Source organism: Pyrgilauda ruficollis, unplaced genomic scaffold, assembly GCF_017590135.1.
Source record: "Pyrgilauda ruficollis isolate IOZ18807 unplaced genomic scaffold, ASM1759013v1 scaffold35, whole genome shotgun sequence".
NCBI classification, from domain to species: Eukaryota; Metazoa; Chordata; class Aves; order Passeriformes; family Passeridae; genus Pyrgilauda; species Pyrgilauda ruficollis.
The window spans coordinates 8,525,657-8,549,551 of record NW_024524934.1 but is presented as its reverse complement, the minus strand read 5'-3'; the positions used below and the strand labels follow the sequence as shown (position 1 = coordinate 8,549,551).

Sequence of the window (23,895 nt, the reverse complement as noted above, 5' to 3'; positions counted from 1 at the left end):
TTAAGGCAGAGCAAATATGGATTTTTCTACAGCATATACAATGGAGAAGTAAGCCCTTTTGTTGCAGAGCTTGCCTTGTTTCTTTGCCTATTGTCTACAATTCTCTACAACTCCTGAAACAACTCCTGGTATATGAACAGCCCTTTTTAAACTATCTCTGCATTAGCTTGGTCTGTGTTACAGATGGCACAAACTTCAATGTAGCTTAGAGTTAAGTCAAGAATAAGCAGGAGCTTTTGAGGCAATTAGATTTTCTTCACTATCATCAAGTAATGCTCAAGTGTGCCATTAGCACGAGGCCACTGCAAGGCTCTTCCAAATAGAAATTGCTTTTCTCTTTCAGTAGTCTTCTTTGAAGCCTCACATCATATCAAGAGCACAAAACAGCTTTATGTAACCTCCTCCAAACAGCAGCTCTGAACATGAGAGAAGAGAACAGAGAAGAATGGATGTAGGTTACCATAAGAGTATTTCCATAAAAAGCGGTCATATCTGACATCTGAGATTTTAAATTAAACCCAAAATCTATTTCAAGGCAGGAGATAGCAAAAGGCTCTGGCCCTTTTCAGCAATAACCTAAAAAACCTTTTCATCTTACAAAACAACAATTCAGAGCACCTCCTTTAGAAAATTCAGATCATGGCTTATATCACAGGCATTGCAACCTCACAGTTGCCTTACAATTTAGTACAATGCTGTTCCTGGAATAAATGGAAAGCAGGTTAAAAGGATTTTTGTTATTTTCCAGCATCATATATCCAAGTAATTACCAAAAAAATCTGAAGGCTGACAGATACCACAAAACTGCTTTCTTTTTTTCTGGCTCAAAAGTAAAACCTACACATTCATAGTACTTCCACCACACATCTTACAAAACACAGTTAATAACTGAGAAACATTAAGAATTGCTTGTGGTTTTCAGCAGTTCTGTAATTTCCCATTTCCAAAAATCATCCAAATTTGGTTTACGTAAACATGCTAGCTGCCATGCCTCACATGTAAAACAAACCATGTCCTAATGCCAGTAGCTTTTAAAGATGACAGCAGCAAACACACAAGATGTCCAAGTCTGAGAGATCTGGGACTATGAACACAGAAGGATGTTAATCTCACCTGCCACATGTTTAGTGTTGCAACTACATTGTAGTCCTATACCAGCTACTCTCATAGCAACACTTCCAACTCTACAGGTGTCCAACATGTCAATTTAATTGTCCTCTTATGAAACACATTGTCCCACAGTGCAGACACATCTTCAAAAAAATAGTTTTAGGACCTAATTAACAAGAGTAGTGTGGTGATGTACACCATTAGAAAGTTAGCCAACATCAGGCATTTCAGTTAGAGTGGTTTCACTCAATAGACATTAGAATTTCTTTTGTTCAAATTGGCTTATTTGTGAAGGAGTCCCTGTATATGGGAGAAAAAGGAAAGGAATGGAAAATGAAAGGAAGCAGCTTATCAGTAAGAAAACTGGTCCCAACTTAAATGATTGACTTCCCCCCTATTTCTGCTGTTGAGCTAAAGAGTCCTCATCTTGGTGAAGACAGTTTTGCTGGTTCTCAGTGCCACCACCACACCCTCCATTCTCCTGCCACAGCCTATTGCTCCCAGAGGCCACCAGAACAGCACAGAGGTGGAAGGAATGCAGGACTTAACAGGTTTTTTTTAATCAGAAGCCAGCTGACTCCAAACCCTCACCCTTCACCTGGCACTTTACACTTGCTTTCCAATATTTTATGTTTCTCACAGGTGCCCATGATGATTCCTAAACAATGCCACAGCCTTGGGCATTACTATGATTAATATGCTGTGTTATTGTCAACGAAAACCACTTGGAGCATACAGATATGCCTCCTAAGGCAGTGCCAAAAGACATCCAACCTGTTTCATAGTGGCCCCTGCCTACTTCACTGTGAAAGTAGTTTCACCCCATTTCATTACTTACAGCCTCTTTCAATGGTAATTTTCAAAAAATTTCTGACACTAAGTGTCAACTGTCCAGGAGAGCTAAAGAATGCAGCAGAAGAAACCTCAGTTTAAGGAAACCGACACTAGATTATTTATTTTCCATTAAGCATAGGGTCTGTGTACTATTGAAATAATTGCTTGAAAACATCATAGGTCTCTAAGTGGCAGCAGCCATTAGTACCTTAAGAATAGCCTTGCTATAATCTTGTCAATAATGTTCCTTGAGTGAGTTATGCATATATCTACCCTTATCAGAGACAACAGGACATAAGCAATTTTGGGAAGCAGGAAGTTATGAGGCTAAAAGCTGACAAAAAAAAAAAGAAAAAACAAAAAAAAAAAAAAAAAAAAAAAAAAAAAAACAAACAAACAAAAAAAAAAACAAAACACGAAGAAAAAGAAAATCTTTTTTGTCACTTAATTGTGTATCACAATACAAACAAACAGGCATTGGCTAGGGGGTTTTGCTTTTTGAGTGTTTTAACATTTCCAGAACACATTAATAAAGAACATGAGAAGCATGAGGTTTAAAGATTTTACAATTATTTTAGCAGAATTGCATCAATTACAGCACATTTTTAAATAGCAACTAATTATTTAATTCTGAGCACACCTTCAGTTTGGGAGAAAATCCCTCAAAAAACTCTTCAAATCACATGAGTGTTGACTATATTTTTTTACTGAGCTGGATACAGTATATGCTAAAATAAATCTCTAAAGCTATATATGACCTTATTTTTTCATAGATCGTGCCCTGTTGTTCTGCAGAAGGCAGAAACAAATAGTTTAAGCTGAGTTTTAAGCACAACTCTCAGAGGATTTCTCACTGTAACAGCCCCATGCTCCCAGAGGTGTGTGTGGACATGCCCTAAGGTATCCCGGGTATCCTCCCAAGAAAGCAAAGCAGCAAAATGTGCAGTAGTTCTGATATACTGCTCTTACAACATGTAAATTTTCTGCGGAGCAAAAATTGAGGATTATAGTTTTCAACAACCACTCCAGGGCAGGACTGAATACTTAAACTCATCTGACAAAAAGAAAAGGAACCAGGCTCTGCACTTCTGAATTTGGCCATTAGGTGCATACTGGATCCTGAAACTCCTATTAAGCTTATAAAATCTGTTGTTTTGACCAGGTAAACTATTATAACAACTACTTTACCAGCTTTAAAAAAAAAAACTGGCTCACAAATTTTAAAGAGCAAGAGTCATTTCAGAGAGAGGTCCAATTCCACTATTTCTGAGCTAAACATCTACTTCAGACAGAATAAAATTCTTACTGTGTGAAAAGTGAAAGCTCACAGTGTACACATAAAAAACATTCAGCAGAAATTACTTGCGTGCAAACATAATCTTTCATTAAATGAGCTTGCAGGAAACTGGCCAGACTATAGCTTCTCAATTATCTACTTTTACATTTTAAAACACTAAAGCTGTTGTTGGTACAGCTTTATGAGAATGTCAATTTTATCACCTTTTTCTGATGGTCCTAGAAAAAGATTAACTTTTTTTTTATATACAGAGAAAAGTGTAACTGTATATAAAACAGAGAAAAGTTACACAACAATCAGAACTTGACTCTCAAGAAAGCCAGATCCATAAAAATGAAAAGCAAGTATTTCAGAACAAGGAATGACTTCTACAAAGAGAGTGCTATGTATTTTTACACATGCTAACTGAAATAAGTTTGAGTAAATGGCAATCACACACCTGGAACAAGATATTGCTCAGCATTTCCTAAGTAATTATTTAGTTCTGAAAATAATGAATTTTAGAAGATACTTATTTGAAGAACAACAAAAGAAAAAACTGAGAAAAGGCAGTTCTTTGTATGTGTCTGACATGAAGAATTCAATATATTTGCTAGGCATTCAAGACTGATGATAAAATGAACTTTTGTCTGTGGCACAGTATCTGAAAGACCTGCAGGTTCTGTAGTCAGAGGCTCTGTAAAGCATTTTAGTAACACTAGGTTAAAGAGAGCAGGATCAAATCTGCCTGGATAGGAGAAGTATATAATGGGCAATTTTGAGATTTGCTGTTGAAAGGTTTCATCTGAACAATGAGAAGGGCAAGTAGATGGTAATTTATACTTGTTTAAGAATCAAAGTATACAGGAGCTCAGCTAATTCTCCCCTGATAGCAGCAGAGTATCTCCTGCTTTTCCATTCCTTCTGCAGGAGGAATTGAAAGCTCTGCCTCCTCTGCTGCTAAATTAAGGCCTCATTGGATAAAACTCAACACCTGGAAGTGGAAGGGAAAGTAAATCCTTGTTTCCACCACTATAAAAGCTCTGGGTTTCCATCTGGAAATGAAGAACCACAAGCATTTAAATGTCTTTCAGGATGCTCTAAGTTACACTAGATTGGCAAATATATATATATTCAGGTTACATTTTCAGGGGAACAGTTACAGCTTCTAAGCTATTGGCCTCCTGACCACGCATAAATAGTAACAAGGTTAGTAAGGTTAGTATAGCTACTTCATCAAAATATCACTTTCTGGTTTAGTGAGTGAAATGCGAGCATGGAAGAATGAACACTTTCTGATTAGTTTTTCTCCTTAGTATGAGATATCCCATCCTAAAAAGATGAAGTACTGTCAAATCTTTGTAGCAAATCCCGTTTAAGCCACTGTAGTTAATGAGATTTTCACATCTGTTTTAACTACTTCTACTAAGCACAAACTTACCTTTAAGTTTTTATTCTATTTTAGAAAGGTTCTCAGAGAAAAATCATTTAATCAACAAAGAAATAATCCTGGAATTAATCACTAATTCCAATCACTCATGCCATGACCCTGCATCACCAATGCTTTCACAAAGTCATAGTGAAATCTCCTTTTCACACTTCCTGAAAATAATCTACAAAATAGCGAACAACATGTGCCCCTGCCCTGCCCTCAAATCCTTTGACCATGTAAATCAAACAAAACAGAAATAAAGCTAATACACTCTTCCACTAGAAATAACTGAATTCCCAACTAATGTTAGATTTAATACAAAAATTAAAAACCCTCCCCTAAACTGCAACACTTGTGAAATTGAAAGCTGAGGTGGAAATTAAAATCACAGAGCAAGAAATCTGCAGTGAGCTTGTTGCAGCCTACAAATAGGAAGTAGTCAGGAGAAGGAAAACCTTCACTGTCAAATGGAATATATGGAAAGGCCATAACTTTAATACAAACTTTCACTTGCCCTTTTGCCCTGCACTTGTATTCTCAGATATATACACAGAATATGCTTGGAAGCAACAAAAGAGTGGAGGTACAAAAATCACCCATCAAACAATTGTACTACTTTTAATGATATATTAAAGGTCCTAAAACAAAGATCAAAAGTGAATATATTTAAGCTTTTATATGCCATTCCACATTGTGTGATGACTAATTTGTAAAGAGTGCAGAAGTCCTCACAACTGCAGCCAAAATCATTTGAGAATACTTTGATATAATGCCACAAAGGATATGAGGAGGAAGACAGCAGGAGTTACAAATGGCCAAGTTCCATTAAAGGTGCTAATAAAAGAATAATGGAATTTCCTTGTACTATGAATAAAAAGTGTTTTGTACAGGAGAATTAAGACATGGAGTGGAATATCAAAGTTTCTCGTTCACCAGTTGCATCACCTTATTAGATCTTAATTGACTTACTATTACATTTACTTTAAAATGCTTCAATTCAAAGGAGCAACAATCCCATTCAAAATCTCATCACGCTAGTTTTCTTTATTCTTCATGTTTCTCCATTAAGGCCATTTTCACAGGCCATTGATATCAGCATCACCAGTCTTTGTAAATAATGTGAGACTATTTATAAAAGAAGTACCAAGAAGAGATGAATTTAACTTGAAATTAGGTACACTTGTTAAAGCTATGGAATATAACTGCTGTTTTACAATGTATTTTTAAACTAAATTTTCAAGTGGCCAGTAACTACAGAACTCTCACATCAACAACCTGCCTGATAAATTCATTCATTTACACACTGTGTTTCTCACTGACATATGTGTAGTTACACATGTATTGCATATACGTGCATGTGTTCCTACAGAGATAGATGCACATACATACTTCTGCAACCTTCTCACAAATATAAAACCTAGCTGTTTTTTCCAATGTATTTGGTACATGTCCAGGAAAAGAAGAGATAGAGTTCAAAACTTTCCTTTGCAATGTCTAAACAACAACAACAGAAATGTTTCAAATCTTTCTTTGTTTCAATGGATATTTACAAAATCACTCACACTTCTCAAAACAGAAGCAGCAAAGACAGACATCTCATACTGCTGACAAATTTTTAAAGGGTTTTGTGCACTTGTTAAAAGAATATGACCACAGAGGCATCAAAGATAGGAGGAACTCCATGAAAAGATTTAAAAACCTACTGAACATTCCTTGCATTCAATCTGCTGCTTAATTCTGTCTTCTGCACAATGTCTAGAAGAACCCCATGCATGACATAGCTATAGCACAGAAATAGTGTGATCTCTGTCTCTTGGTTCGCCAAAATCATGTAACAACTTTTTTTTTTTTTTAATTTCACATTGTAATGAGAAAGGACCTTTTTTCCCCAGATGTTACAAGCAAGTTATAATGATGCGTGTTTCTACTTCCTCCCCCAGACAACCACCAGGCTGTTCACACAGCAGCCTCTTCGAATGATGCTTTTGTGATCAATAGATAATTCATTAGTATCATGTCTCTCAGGGCCTAATTGACACAACAGGCTAAGCAACATATTCTAGGGTAACACAGTTCCTAAACACAGAGGAAAAAAAAGAGGGGAATCCAATACCACATGTGGTCACTTTGCAGGACTTAGTGCCAGCCTATAAATTATACTTCCATAAGGTTAATGCGAGTCATTGGTTTTACAAATCAGAAAATGCACCTTTTCAAGCTTGGCTTAAAGAAATAAAGAAACACTTACGTGCTAGCAAAATTTAAGTAACATGCTCAGTGCTTTCTATTTTATAATTTCTCCTCAATTTTGAATTAAACAAGAAATATAGTTACCACAAATGTTTGGAATTTTTCTTAACATCAAACTCAGATAGTATACTTTTTTTCTTACCTTATGATCATATGGATTGTATGAATGAAACAGCTGGGACAGATCCTTCGTTCTCTGTTTTTTCTGTAAAGTATTATTAATAAAAAAGCCATATTAGAAAAGTTAAAGGAGAAAGAGAGAAGCTACTGATTAAAAAGCTGTATGCAGGTACAAACACATTCTCTCCCCACTTTGTTAATGAAACTGTAGTTATGAAGAGCAGTGTATGCAGATTAAGGATATTTAATATTACAGGAAATAATTAACATATATATTAACAATATTATGGAAAATATCCTTAATAAATAATAAACACTAATCTGTGTAACATCAGTGGAATGTGTAAACAATTCAGACTAGGTTTAATTTTTGCACAATATATGATAAATAATATTTTAGAATACAGATAACAAAACTGAGAGATCAAGCTCCAGTCTTGTAAAGACTTGTCTACTATTCTAACATGTACATGCAGTATTGCCTTATAGAAGATCAGGTGCAAAGGAAGTCAGTTTGAAGAAGAATCATTTATTATTTGTTGATTTCTTTTGATGCTAATACTCTCACTGCTTTGATTGTGGAAAATTAATAGGTGATATCTCATTTAATGCCAAGGCAAAGGAAAAAAAAATTTCTTCTGTTCAGAGCATAGTTCAAAGACAAAACCTGCTTGATCTAACTTCTGAATTTAGCCAAAGAGCTTTCAGTAATTTCAGCTGATGTTAAATAGAATTTCTCAGCTGTATCCTATAGAGGGTGGCCAGGAAGAGGAGAAAAACACCCTTTGTCTTTAATGCAGGGATGAGTCACAAATCAGTTCAAAGTTTTATTATGTCTAAATTGGTGTTTACTTATCTCATAGCTGGGGAAGGCAAATCATTGCATGTTGGAAAATGTGTTAAGAGGAGACAACTGCAAGAACTCCTTGCTTGTAGTCTGTACCAGTGTCTTATTTAGTCATTGTTTCTGTGAAAGTAGCTTTCCAGCTAAGCTGGAAAGATCTGTTTATGTTTCCAGCATGCTGGGAACTAAATAGACAGCTGCATGACTGCAGAATTTATTTTAACTTCTGGAAAATATAGGACAATTTAGCAACTTTTGATCATGCAACATGAACTATGTATTTTCTTTACTTAGTTTTTGTTTTTACTGAAACATTAAGCAACTTACAATGACTTCTTTTCTGTAGTACAGCTGTAGACAGTCAAAGTACATAAAGTGCTATAAAAATTATTTGGAGAAATGTGATAAAAATTAAAAATATATACAAAAATGATTACTAAAAAGATTGCTTGAAAAAACCTAATTTAATGTAGCATCATGCAGGAAAAAGACAAAAGCACTTGAGTTTGGGTTACGGAAACCCCACTAATCTTTCTAGGAAGAAAGCCCTACAAAATCCAGAAAAAGTCCAAGTCTTGCTCATTGTTACTGAAGACTATTTCTCTTGTAATTCATTTTGACTGCAATTACTTTAATAACAGTCAGTAAAACAATATCATGGAAAACCACCCATCTTTCACCCTCACAATCTCGCGAAAATGCTGGTTACACATTCAGCTAGATGAAGAGTGAAGATGGCTTCCCTTACACAACACACTGACACAGTCTTCAACTTTTTGTTATTATACAAAATTATGGTTTCTTTCCTACCTTTCCAGAAAAGTTTTACTTTTTTTGTACAAAACCAAAACTCCCCTGACTAGGGAAATGCTGGAAATTCCTAACTGAGAAAAACATGCAATGAAACTTCTCAAGATGCATATGAAGAAATGCCCCAAAAATTCCCAGGATGCCCAACAGGCTTAGCTGAACTAAACCTAAACATTATTTAACTGTTTTGTATGGAACCTGAATATATAGAGATAAAAATGCCATAAGCACAGAGTTAAGGTTGCTTAGTGATAACTTCTGTCTTTCTACAACAAAAAACACACTTCAACTCAGATCTCTAAAACCTAAAAATATGTAGTATTTCAAAACACACACAAAGGACAAGGAATTCATGCTGCTCCAATGGTAATCCCTACAACTCCTACAACTGGCATGAGTCACATGGTATGAATAATAAGTTTTTGAAATAAAGAAGCAGCATGGTTCACAGCTCACCTCTATGCAGTACAGAGCAGGAGGTAAAGCAGGCCTCTTCATGTCTAGAGGCTACAGCGGAAAATGAGTCCAAAAGCTCCTTCTCCTTCATCACTTCCAGTGGACTATTTCAGTCCCTAAACTATCTATTTATACACATCTACTCAGAATTTCTTCCCTTGACATAGCTTCATACCCCTATTTATGTTCCCTCAGCTTAGTCCAACATCCCTTTAAAGTACCCTTTGACCAACATAAAACCTTCCATTTCTCTACTCTTTTTCTTCAGTGTTCTGATTCTCCAGTCCTTCGTTCTCTACCAATAATGGTGCCAAAATTACATTATAAAAAGCCACTCAAAACCCCTCTCTGAACTTAGGCAACTGTACAATCTTATCATATTGCTCCACGTGCAGCAGCACTATTGCTTTCAAACATGCTCACAGACCTACAGAGGACATATTCTAATTATTTCTGAAAAAAATTCTATTTTCTTTCCAAATTAGCAGGAAAAGATCTTCCAGGAGTCTGATAGCAACATCAGACTCCTAGCTTATTCCTGTACTTCTTTCAGGCTTGCCATACAGGGATAGATAACCCTTAGTTTGCAGCACTTAAAGAAACAAGTGCAGGGAGAGGAGATAAAGACAGAAATTCAGATCCTATACTGATGTGAGCCACTAAAAAAATGTATGCATATGACTGTAAAAACAAATTTTCAGTTTTCTGTTTTAAAAAGTTGGAAAAACACCATATTATATAGGAGATAAAAAGAAGACTTCTTATATCTTTATCAGGAAAAGTATGTGAACATCTGATAAAGAATTAATTAAAATGCTGCTGCAAGATTGAATTAAATACTGTAAAACTATATATGCTTGTACACATAAGTATGCCAGGCTGGAAGGTTTTCCTTAAATAAATCAATATTTTTTCTAAGTGAGTTATTTCAAGCTTGTTACTAAAATGCACCTAAGTAATTAACTTCTTCTGAAAAGACAGGCAGTGTTCAAGATATTTATAAAAATAAGAACCAGAAACCAACATCAACTAATGACATTTCTTAGTACAGAACACACAGTCAATGTTAGTAGAGAGGAAACAACATATTACCTCAATTTCATTATTTCCCCCATCCTGCAAGCAGATATGGAATGCAAGTAACACACTTTGCTCTAGTTATTTCCTTTCTCTCTCTCATTTTGCTGGGCCTCAGATTTTTGATTACTGGAATTTATTAAAGGGACATTTGTCATCCAATATGCATATTATATGTTTAAGATAAAGTAACAATAAAGGTTCCTTTGACAACAGTCTGGGACTATACACCAAAAAGGCTGAGTTAGTGACCTTGGTGTTTTTACTCTTTTTCTAGTGCACTGCTTTTTAGCAATAATAAAACTTTTTCTAATGCCTTACATGGACTATACTGTGGATTGTTATTCTACTTTTGTAGGATAATGTAAAAGTGATGAAATATCACTTAAAGAACAACAGAATGTAAAAAAATCAACCAACCCTCAAAAAAACCCAACAAACCCTGTAGTACGGAAGAAATCTAAAACCATTTAAAATATTTTCTGCACAAGTAAACCAGCATAGAATTTTGTGCCGACTACCTGAGAATTTTTTTTTTTTTTTTTTTTTGCAGATAATGGTGTGAAAATAGGGTAAAAGTAGGGGTATGCGAATAATAAATGTTTGTAATCAGAATATACTTTAGAAAAATAATTTTACAAAAGGAATAGTTATAACAAATGCTAAACATTGTAGGCTAACACATGTATATTGCACTTATCTCGTGATCCTCTTTTCATATTCAGGTGATAATTACCTGTCTTTCAGATGATTTTAACATAGCCCAAAACTTGTTTGTTTTCTTTTCAAGCATGGTGTCATAGGTCTGCAATGTTTATTGTGAAGGAGATCTACAATATCACTGAGGTATTTCTTTTATAGAAGCTACTTAAATGGAATATTCTCAGATTTTCATTTAGGAATAAAAGGGACAAAATTACTCCCAATATGAAGCTATTACTGCTTTCCTTTAGACTCAGCTTTCAGTTTTATAAAGCCTATTTTCACCTTCAAAGTTCTTACTAATTCCAGCCTAATATTGTGACAGATCTGCAGATTCCAGCAGTTCCACTGAAAGTCTCAGCATGAATATAATGCCAACAAAGTTCACTTGTCTTTGTTTTCTTGCTCACATTTAAAATCATTCCAACATACAGGGCTGCCTTCAGTAACAAGAACATGTATCTGTTTCTGTTCAAATACTCTTCTTTTCCTTCATGAGTACAGTGAATAATAACGTGTTAAGGCAATCAGATTAATGTCTTTATTCCAGTTCTGTTCCCTCACTTACCAATCATCTCCCCCATTTCTCTTTTACATACTGCTGATCAGAATTAAAAAATAATTTTATTTTACCACAGGAACCTTATTTAATTTGGAGTTTATAAAGCATCTCACCCCTATCCTCGAGCATGCTAACAACCAGTAGCAATATTCAGCTTTTCTTTCAAACAAGTCTGGAAAACCACTTTACCTCCTTCTGTAGTATCTAATGAATTACTTCATTTAAAGTCATATTAAACTTAGTGACTCAGGGGAAAATGTAACTACAATTTTGATACACTTTGGGAGAAAAATGAAGCAGCTTTGCAAGTATTTTCACAGTTTCCCTTCCCAGTATAACTGAAAGCACAGAGGCTCCAGAAAAACAGACACAAAACCATGAGATTGGATCTTTCTTCTCTGAAACAGCTCTTTCTAACACGTTTTGTGCTATGGCATTCTCTGACTTCAGTAACATCCATTTTCTGATCAGCAAAAACAGCTCTGTCTTTCTTTTCCTTTATGTTACACCTGTGATCTCAAAATGACAAAGTTCCAAACTCAGAACTCTTATAAGTTAGAATGAAGCTGGTAGCACCCTACCCAAAGCCACCCCCTGGACTAACTTAAATCTCCACAGAATTACTTGGCAAAACACCAGAGAGGGAAAATAGCAGCTACTCCAACCAAGGTACATTTAAAAGCCTTGCTTGCAGATTCAATCCATAAAGTATTATATCTGTGTACCTATAACCACAACAGAGATACGAGGCAAGCCACTGGAACCACCACGTTATCAAAGTTTGCAGATTGCTTTTTGGTCTGCAAAACAGCTTTTAAAAAAGTGATCAGAAATCACTGAACCATTCTCTTTGACCTCTGTTATTCAATGCATCAGCCTCTTAGAAATGATCCTAAAAAAAACATTGCGCCCCAGCCAGATTTCTTGATAAAATCATACCTGGTGTTCATTCTGCACTTGCATCCATGCCTTGTAAGCTGTGAAAGAACAGAAGTGACAATACAGGCCCAACAAGTTCTCTGTGTCCTATCACTAACTCACCTCTACTAACATTATTGCTGTCTTTCTGATCCCATCCATAATAAAGCATAGAAAAACATTTGGGGAGTAGCTAGTCTTTTTGACCTAACCTACCTGAATTACTATGTTAAAACAGACTCACTGTTCTACTTCAGCTACTGACCCAAACATTCAGCTTGCTTTAAGAAATAATTTTCTAATAATTTTTGATCCATGCATAGAAAATATCATTTAGTGTACAGTGTTATTCAGCAGTTCACCTCAATGTTACAGGATTATGGACTTTTTTCCCAGCTCCAATTAACAACAGAACTGTAGATTCATAATTCATATTTTGTATACTTTTTTTACACGCAAGGATTCTTTATAAAAAAAATATAGCATGGTTCTATGACTCCATGCAATGTGTTTATTGTCTAAAAGAGCAAAATATATAAAACTTCACACAGCTTTATTGATCATTAATACTATAAAATGATTGCAAACATTAAAGGAATACTGTCTTCAGGATTATAGCAACATGAATTATTATGGTTTAGTCTATTTTACATTTTATGTAGAGCTTCTGATTTATGGAAAATTACAGACATTTTCAAAAACCAGCTAGGATCTTCATAAGAACATCTGCCAACCTACCTGAAAATAATTTGTCGAAGGATACATTTTCAATTAAATCATGTGCATTGCAATTTCCTCCTTCTTACCTCCCATATATTAGCTATGTAATACCGACACTTCAAACCCATATATTTCACAAATGTTGCTGAATTTTATTCCTTCTGCTAAATTTGAGACATTTTAATTTATCTTATGATTAAAGATTGTTATTCCTGTCACTTTTTATTGGAGAGATAGGCAATCACCAATCGTATGAAATTTAACAAGGGCAAAGTGCTGAATTCTGCAACTGGGATGGGGCAAACCTGGATGTATGGACTGAAGAACAAGAGACTGGAGAGCAGCACCACAGAAAGGGACCTGGGGTCCTGGTCCATGTCAAAGTGAATCTGAGCCAGCAGTGCCCTGGCAGCCAGGAGGGCCACCCATGTCCTGGGGGGCATCAGGCACAGCATCGCCAGCCAGGCAAGGGAGGGGATTGTCCTGCTCTGGGCTGGGCTGGGGCAGCCTCACCTTGAGTGCTGGGGGCAGTTTTGGGTGCCACAATATAAAAAGGAAAATAAACTGTTAGAGAGTGTCCAAAGGAGGCCATGAGGATGGTGAAGGCCCTTGAGGGGAAGCCATGTGAGGAGCAGCTGAGGGCATTTGGTCTGTTCAGCCTGGAGAAGAGGAGACTGAGAGGAAACCTCACTGCAGTTCCAGCTTCCTTGTGAGGGGAAGAGGAGGGACAGGCACTGATCTCTACTCTGTGGTGACCAGTGAGAGCACTTGAGGAAATGACACTGAGCCTGGGGAGGTTTAGGTTAGATATCAGGAAAAGGCTCTTCACCCAGAGTGGATGGGCACTGGAAAAAGTCCCCCAGGGAAGTGGTCACAGCACCAAGTCTGATGAAGTTCAAGATGCATTTGGACCACGCTCTCAGGCACTGGGTGTGATCCTTGTGATGTCTTGCACAGGGCCAAGAAGCTGGACTCAATAACCTTCCAACTCAGGATATTCCACAATTCTATGATTCTATAAATTATGCAAAATTTATTCTGAAGACTTTTGCAAAACAAGTATTAATTTCAGAAAAATCCTTCAGCACTTGTTCACTTTGAGGGTCCATAAATTTGATGTAGTTTATAAAACGCTCTCACTTCTGACAGATTTTTATATCTGAAATTCATGTAGAAAATTCACAGTATATATGAGGTGGGGATTTCCTAAGGATGCCACTATAACTAGGAAGACTGCTTAGGTCAAAACAATTTGTAGAACAAAATATCTAGCTGAATCTTGGCCTGCGGTATCAGCCATATTTCAAATCAGATTGACACTAAATCAGAAATAAAGTGATTGGTCACGAGGGATAGATGGTTTTTGAATATGTATAGTTATTGCAGCCAGTTACACAACAATACAAACCAGAACAAACTGCAAACTACATCTTAGTAATGAAATGTAATTTTAAAATATCTATGTATCTGTATCTACAAATATGTTAAGCCCAGGACAAACCTGTCTGCAGAGCACTCTTTTCCTTTTTACGAACCAGTGTGTTCGTATCTGTGTGCTGTACCACACACAAGCAGCCTTGAAAGCACCTAGTTTTCCAGCCTTCCAAGAAGAACAGAAAGAGAAGTGCTGAAGAGGGTACAGTGTGGAACAAACTGAGGAGCAGGGCTCAAGTGCTTGCTGTGTGATAGAGACCACCTACAACACATGAATTCACTAGAATCACAAAAACTGCTCTCACTGTTTTATCTTCATCTATTATTCAGTCCTCCACTCTACTTCCAGGCTTTCAGGAATTCCAGGTTCCAAGATTTTTAGCCCAATGACCAGAGGTGCAGGTGCAGCAATGAAAACAGTGGAAGACAGAAGTTCCAGAGCACTCAGTGACCTGATCAACTGTGATGGCTTTGAGGGAGTGCACTTGGATTATCAAAGACAGATGAAGTTCAAGAAAGGGTCACCAAGAACCCACCTCAGGATATTTCAGTCTCCTTTCATTCCAAGCATGTAGTATAGGCCATCATAAACATTATATTATTTGCAACTCACGGACAAGCTTAGTTGCCTCCATGATACAAATTAATTTGCTCTTTGTGTTAAGTTACAAAAAACTACACCTAAACCACATTCTCATTTGAAGAAGTCTGGAATTTTGAAAATTTTCTGTTCTGATGCCTATATCCAGTTTCAGGGAATAAGCTATTACTAATTACTATAGCTGCTGGCACTGTTTTTAGTTCTGAGCAGCCTGGATTATAAAATAAATTAAAATTCCAAATTGAAAAATATAATTTTGTTTCAGTTTTACACAAGTTACCTAAATGTAATTCAAGCAAAAATTAGAAAAATTACAAAAAGGCACAGTTAAGACTTATTCCAGGATTCTTCCACTTCATTATGAATCAATGAACAGGACAGAAGAATAAACAGTAGATTGGAGATAAAACTGTTTTCTCTCTTAAAATCAAAGGCTCTTCTACCTTATCTCTGAGAGTATCTTCCCTTCCTTCTATTCAGCTCAGGAGTATGTGGTGTTATAAACTCCTGATGCTATTTCAGCTTCCTTTCAACTAAAAGTCTCACAATTCCATCAGGATTTTCAGACAGACTTACAGGGGAAGGAGGATGGCTAATGAATGCTCATGGCCACTACAAATCTTCAAAGACTGCACTTTCCAAAACTATATATGTATTTTTTATACAACATATGTTCTGCACATGGCTGCAAGCATCAGTCCACAAAGTTACATGAAGTTAACAGCAGTTTCATTATTCTTGCAAATTCTGTAACTATTTCTGGCCAGACAATGTAGTTTAGAAAGAACTCCCCCTCTTCCTCCTTATGTATATTCTCCATATTTTATTTTCCAATTATTTTTCTTAACAACATGGCCTAGACTGAACTCATAGTTGTGCTTTACTTTAAGATGCTCTAATTTTCAACTTGGATTTGTATAAAGTTTATGAGGAAGCTGCTGGTAATTTTCATTCCAACCGGTTTCTGCTGTTAAAAAAAGCCCCAAAAACTAAACACCAAAACTTTAAAAAGTAGAACACCAACTAAGCTGGTTTCCTAAGTGCATTTCCAATCCTGCTTTGAATTTTCACTTGTTTTCTCAAGCAACACAGTTGTGCTCCTTGAAAGCACAAGACTTCTATTCTACGGCAGTGTAAGATTTAAGAGCCACAGCTCCAGGCTAGAATAAAAATACTTTCGTCCTTTCTCAGGGGTCTGACTCTGCACTGTCCAGCTGTTACCGTGCAATTTAACTCATTCCCCATATTCAGCTATGAACTGAATTTTCAGCAGCTCCATAGGCAGATCATTTATAGACCTCAGAAAGGGTTTAACCTATTTTAAAACCTACCAGCTCAACTGTCTCCCACAACAACAAAACAGATTTTCATTTCAGCACCTGGTCAAACAACTTAAGGTGGTTTGAGCATAAGCTGATTCTAGCTCTAAAATACAATGGTCTTTAAACACTTATAAAACTCTGTTTAGTAGTTTTGTCTAAGCACAAAACCCCTATTCACAGGTAATTATGCTCCTTTGAATTTATTGCAAAAACCCGAAGTTCTGGCTACATGTTGAATGGTGAGCACCAGGGTAGATTTAAAGATACAGCATAAAAACAGTCAAATGTTTTGGCCATCTTTTAAACAGAGCAAAGGAAGAACCAGGCTTTCATAGGTCAACCAGTTTATGGAGTTACTGGAAAAAAAACCAGGGAGGAAACAATCCATAACTATTTCTAAGCATCTAGAGGGTAACAAAAGGAACCAACATTGATATGGCACTAACCAACAGCCACACCAATCAAAATAAAACCCATCAAAGAATAACTGGGTTTGTAGATGAGAGAATTCATAGCTGTCAATGGTTTGTAGGGCTTTCTGCAGTACCTCACATGATGTTCTCATAAAAATCATAAGGGAACATGGACGTAAATAAAACAACTAGAAAGCAGCTTGCTGGAATATGTTAGCTTGGAATACTACAACAGTTTGGTGAAAAATACAAAGAATTATATATTGTTTTTTTCTTCATAGTCTATATTCCCCTCCAGCCTTCTCATTTTTAACTCCCTGGTCCCAAAGTTGTCATGAAAATACTCACTCAGGTTTTTATCCTAGCAGAATAGCAAATAAAAGTGTACTGCTGAAAAACAAATTGTAGTACAGAGGTTTAGCAGTCAAACTCAGACACGAATCAGTCTTGGCTTCTCTTACACACGAAACACTCCACATGTTACACCATGCATGTGCTGGAGAGGGGAGATGTGTGTCAGGGGCCAAGAACCTTTGATACACCAGAAGCAGTTATCACAGCTGCATCCAATTCCTGGGGCATGTAATGCCATTTAGTCACAGCACTTAACAGGGGAGCTCATAGTGATGATACACTGGAGTAACAGTACTGAATGCTGAATAAGTGGCAGAATTTCTTTTTCTACTTTTCTTTTCTTTTCTCCCACCTTACAATCTCCACAGCATTCCTCTTTAATTTTAGAAGAATATCCCTACATAATCCCATTGCATGATCTTTGAATTGGCCACCATTAATCTGACACAATAAGTATTACTGATTCTGCTATGTCTGTGAGAATTAGAAACGAGATGATACCTTCCTGTCTGGACACTTAAATCACATTAACTAATCAAGTCCACCTGAAGCTGCACTCTCTCAACCTTCAAGTGCTTAACAGTGCCATTGGTTCTGTTATGTATCACATGAAACCTTATCAACTTATTTCTAAATCCATATTGGACAGCAGATGAATTCTTTCCTTGTTCTATCTCCAACCCTGGCCTCCCCAAGCACCTTGTGCCCCATCACTACCCGCTAAAGTCTGAAATGTGCTCAAAGTCAAGAGTGGTCCTCAATTGTCATCCTTCCTCACTATCTGCTTAGCAGGTTGCTTACCAGCCTTTTCTTTGATAGGACACCTACAAGGTCCAGTTGTGCTCCTTTCCTTTAGAGCTCTGAACATGGCTAAAGGTGCCCCTTGCACAAGCAATGCTATTCCATTTGCTGTCCAGATACCTGGAGTTAAAAAATGCTGAAGCAGAGGACAACTAATATTGCCTGACACAGGAGTGAGTGGTTATTTTTCAGTGAGACTGGGAGGACAGTTTGGCAACATTTGGAAAATCATGTCTTTTGAACAGGTAAGAGCACAAGAGCTTCCACAGAAGATTCAGCTGTTTGTGTGCAGAGATTCAGAACTACAAAACCTATATCCATCCATCCATCCAGCAAAGGAGGTAAACATCACACTGTATCTACTGGCACTCAAGAATGCCTATTTCTAGTGCCTTGCAGAATTCTAATCAAAGAGAGATACAGTGGATCTACAGTCACTCAGTTATGAAAGGGTGTCATGAAACTTTTTGGAGACCTCCTAGAAGTAAAAGTAATGTAGTCTAAGAAAAATAAGTAGCCATTATAGAATAAAGGCCACAAAATTTCTGTTCCCACAGAGATGATTAAATGCAACTTGTCTGGCAGACAGCGCTGAGCTGTATATTGTATTATGCTATCCTAATGGAAAAAATCTAGTGCATTATGTACAACTCCTGTAATTGGGAGATAGAAGAAGAGATTTAAGTGATGGTTTGATTAAATGGAGTGGGATACAAGGTCTGATCACTGATATTTATTTCTCCTAATAATGGTGAGTGTACTAACAGTGTGTTAGTTTTCTAACTCTTCAGGGTGACCGAGCAGCTGCAGCAGCTGCCTCTGGCCAGCTCTGTATACTCAGCATGACGCCACATGGTATGGAATACTCCTTTGGCCAGCTTGGGGCAACTGTCCCAGCTGTGCAGCCTCTCAGCTTCTTGTGCCCCTCCAGCCTTCTTGCTGGCAGGGCATGAAGAGCTGAGAAGTCCTTGACTTGCTACAAACACTACTTAACAACAACTAGAAATATCATGTAGTGGTATCTACATGATTATCATATTAAATCCAAACACAGCACCATACCAGCTACTAGGAATAAAATTAACTCTATTCCAGCCAAAACCAGGACAGTTATGAAGTTTGTAAATCAGTTATTCACCTCAGTATAGTAAGAATAGTGCTTAATACAACTAATACAGAGAGAAAAAATTAATAAGACACTTCAGAGGAATTAAAGGAAATGTTCAATAGTTGAACGACAAAATTTTCTAGCTTGAAGCAATGTAATTATTTGGTGATATAAAGAAAGAGAGAAGGCAAGAGAAAGTGAATATATAATTGAAACCGAATTTATTACACTATTGAAAATACATACAGAAAAATCAGAATCCACACTGCAGTTGATAGCAGTGTAATCATGAAGCTGCAGTCACATTACTGCCCTCAAAACAGCTACCGTCTCCTATGCTCAGTAGAGATGAATCTAGAATATAATTGTACCTTGTTAAGATCCTTATTTTCAAAATGGCTATTTCATCATGTATTTACCAAGTGACAAAAGTCAAGTTGATCCTGAGATGATAATCTCCCCTAATGTTTCAGTAACTGTGATGGACCAAATCACTTGGACAGAAAAAAGAATCTTGCAAGTCCCCACATGAGTAATAGCTACCTTGAAAAAATCAAGACCAGAGAAGTTATCCAAAATGTAAGGTATTACATGCTCTTGATTTCAGAGAAAAAAAGTAACCTTCACACTTAGAATTATTCTGATCCTTTGCAATGCAGCTAAACATGAGTTCCCTACCAGACACATCTGAGTCATGTTCTCTTACATTGCTCACTGCTAGTTTAACTAGAATCTGTAATTTGAGTTATGCAGTTAACAGCACTACCACCTTTACAAGCAGCAAGGAAATTGAGAAATTCAGATACATAATAACAACAATAGCAGCAGTAACAACACAGAAAATAGCATTTCATCGTTAACACATTTCAGAGTGAGAATTTTCAACCCACTGGACATAAGGAGCATCCAGACTCATCTCTGAAACAATGCATTTAGCATTGGTGGATAAAATAGGGGCAAAGGAAAGAAAAAAAATTGGGTAGCATTTAAGTTCTGGACAACATCTTGGCTCATTTTCCATGCACATGACTGAGCATTACCATAATTGCTTCTTTAGAAAAATCATGCCTAGGTTTGTTTTAACGTTTCTCTAAACTGGAAAGAGTATTTGTGGTAAGCATAATCTAACTGATGGTTATGAAATGATGAGACCATTCAGACAGATGTCTGATTCTCCATGGACATTTTTTCTCCAGGAGAAATAAGAAAGGCCTGCAGCCTTATCTGTCTTTTCTGAGTTTATGGTGGCAGAACTGTCCATCTGGATTAGTGTCATCTGCCCTTTTAGCAAAATTTCAGTGCCTTAAGGCTTTCAGTGATAAATTATCTATGCGAAGGGATGATTCCATGTTGACCTACTGATTGTTTTTTCTATTCAGATAATATCAAATGAGGATTTTCTCCCAAAAGGCAATTATATTTAAGATCATCATCAAAACCATCCACTAAAATTATAAAAGTACTAAATATTACTATGCTTCATACTCTACAGATTGTCTCTAGAAGTGGCAAAGTCTTCCAAAAAAAGCTAATCTAAAAGGAACTGACATGACAAGTATGTTATTATTGCAGCTGTGATACTTGGGCAGAATCACCAAAGCCATCTTGAGTCAGAGATGCTGAAGAGGAACTCACTAAAGTGGAGCAGTTTGCAACTAGCAATGGATTTGTCCACTGCAGAAATATTTAAAAACTGAAACAACATAGCAAATATATTCAGCCTTCAGAAAAAAAGTAACAAAAAAGAAAAGAAGAGTTGTCAAATAACTTGCTTACTGATTCAACACCTGTTTTTAAACAGATATTTAAAAATCATCTGTACAGTCAAAATTCTTTTCCCATAAAGAAATGCTACCAACAGATCCACTGCAGTGGATACTGCTATGAACATCTCATGGAAGCACCAAGCTCCCAAGTGCAGAGTGGTGATCCAGTGCATGCTGAGGCACTTGCACAGACCAGCTGTATGGCAGTGCATGTGCTATTTCTTACCCAATGCAAATGCAATAAAATGCATTCATTAACGTGGATAATATTTCATTAAAAGATGAAAGGGTCAGAGTGCATAATGTGGATGGTTGTGTGCTACTTCCTTTTCCTAGCAGAGAAACATAAGTTACTCTAAGCAAGGAATAACAAATAAAATGCCTGTCCATTTCTGGTTATGCAGGAAAGACCATCAGCAGCTGTCTAGAAGTAATGTGAATATAAAACACAGGAGATTAGCACAAGCTCTTCCTGCTCTGTTTGACTAGTTGCTCTCCATTTCTACTAAGAGATAAAAGAACAAAGGATCTCATAACACAGGATTTTTGAAGGACTACAGGGGAAAAAAAAGAAAAAAGAGAAACAAAATCTATTAATTACAGATTTTCATCAGCCCTGGATTAGAGGCCCCATCTTCTTTGAAGGTTCTATTTCACTGAAAGCAATAAGTACTAGTGCTACAAATAAGAAAAAAGAATGTAAAACTGGGTTAAATTGACAATTACCATTTTCCAAGTAATACTTCTAACTACAGAAGAGCTAATGTTCTTTTAATAATTCATCTCTTCACAGATTGTCTTCCTATAAGTAACCAGTTAAGCAGAAGTGAGTAAATTAACTTAAGCTCTCTGCACCTCCTGTGAAAATGGCATGCTTCAGAATTTGTGCATAGGAATACAAACCTGAAACACAAACCAATGTTTTGATTTTTAAACTTCCTACCTTCCAAAAATTACATTTCTGAACCTTTTTTCATGCATCAAAGTATCCAAAAAGCATTTAAGATTAAGACAAATAGTGAGTCACTTACACTAAGGAGACTACTTCAACAGCAGGCATTTATATTTGAAAACGTACAATTTCCCATTATGAGATAGTCTATAATAAAGGAATAAATTGCTCAAGCTGCACTACACTAAACAGCAAACTGAAGAAGCCAGAAATAATATTATTTTATGTTTCCAAGCAGCTGACACATCCTATGGAATTCATAGTATATACTGAAAGTAAACAGAGATACTTTGTTTAGCTTTCAGACACATAAGCAAAGGAATACAAGTCCCAGTATATTGTTTTGACTTTGTGTTGGTGTACCAGGATACATAAATTGAAAGAAATAGATTTTTCATTTAAATTGATTTACATTGCTGGTTGACTTTCATTCTTACATTGAAAGGAAATATAAATGTTATTTATGCTCACAAAAATGATACAGTAATGAGTTGAATTACTACAGGCATCAATCTTGTATACTTTCCTGTTTTGAGATTCAGATTACAAAAATAACAAATTCAATTTTTTTGAAATAAATCAAACCATGCCTTCTGATATGATTGCTATCATTATTGCTTATAAATAGGTACTTATATCTAGCAAAATACAATCAATAGCCATGTACTTTCTTTATAAAAACAGTTTGGAATTTAAGATGACACTTTTGGAAGTTAGAAGGGAGGGAGGGAGGGAGGGAAGGAAGGAAGGAAGGAAGGAAGGAAGGAAGGAAGGAAGGAAGGAAGGAAGGAAGGAAGGATTAGATGCAATTTTATTAATGGCCTTTAACCTGCAGGCTGAAGGAAATATATGAGCAGTGCATAAGGACAGTCTCAAGAAGACATGGCCTGTGAATTTAATAGTTGACAAATAAATCAGAGACTATCACTGTTATTAATTCTTTGCATAATTATTCACAATAAGCTTGAGAATGCTGTAGTCACAGAACTCTTAAAATGGAAAAAAATTACTATGTGTAAACAATCAGCTACTACTCCTGGTAGTCATTCACCCCAAACTTGATAGAAAGCAGACAAGATCTTCAGTATAACCACTGCATTACCCTTCCTCACAATCTGAACAGTCATTTATACATGAAAACACTTTCAGTGGTCTAGCCTAGGATCATTTCCCCTACTGGACTGAAAAAACCTTTCATTTGAATGTGGCAGAGTTCTGCAGAAAATGTACATTTTTGTGCACATGCTTTATGCATTAAAGCCATCTGAAAATGGATCTTACCACTGCAGCTGGAACTTGAGGCATTTTTGCAGCTGGGGTTCCTGGACGTGGGTAGAACTGATTAATAAACAAGCTTGGAAACCTGTAAAGTTCTACAAGTTTCATAGTTTCTTGAAAATCTTCATCTGTCTCTCCTGGAAAACCACAAATGATGTCTGTAGCAATTGTTATTCCAGGCACTCTGTAAAGGAAGTAGAAAGAAGCACTTAATTGAGGACATGTAGAAGTCTTTCTCCCTTAAAAACTAGTGTACATAGACACATAACTTTCAACTTTATCTACAGAAACTGAGACCTACAAGTATCTTGGTGGAAAAAAAAAGATTTTAACACCATTGCTTGGTAATGAAAAATGCATCTGGTGCTCAGCTGAGAGCACAAGTAATAGAAGATACTGCAGCAAATACTGGATTGTGACAGAAGAGTGAAAACATCTGGATCAACTCTTCCTTCAATCAAAATTTGAGGTAATCAGCACATCTTGTTATTTCTTGAATTCTGATTGCTTAATCCATAAAATGTAAACCTTTTGAGACTCAATCACTAGAAAATGTCAACTATTTAATGTTTTATAAGGCTGCTATCAAAGTAGAATAGGGTATCTGAAAAGAGGGGTCTGGCATGTCGTATCACGTAGCAAATTTGAACACAATTGGCTTAGGAGCCAAAAATACATCCTTGGTCACAAGTTAATTTTTAATTCAGTATTCTAAAACATCAGCCTGTGCCTTGCTTTAAAGGAAAACAAAATAC

General features: G+C 36.4%; 1 protein-coding gene across 1 annotated transcript in view; it reads right to left on the bottom strand.

The window, feature by feature from the left end:
* CDKAL1 (CDK5 regulatory subunit associated protein 1 like 1) overlaps positions 1-23,895 on the bottom strand; it is a 380,700-nt gene that overhangs the window by 82,203 nt on the left and 274,602 nt on the right. Inside the window, exons 12-13 of the mRNA XM_041475400.1 lie at positions 23,144-23,324; positions 7,045-7,107 (exon numbers count right to left, since the gene is read on the bottom strand). Of these exons, the coding sequence (XP_041331334.1) occupies positions 7,045-7,107; positions 23,144-23,324 (244 nt within the window). The remainder of the gene's footprint in view (positions 1-7,044; positions 7,108-23,143; positions 23,325-23,895) is intronic.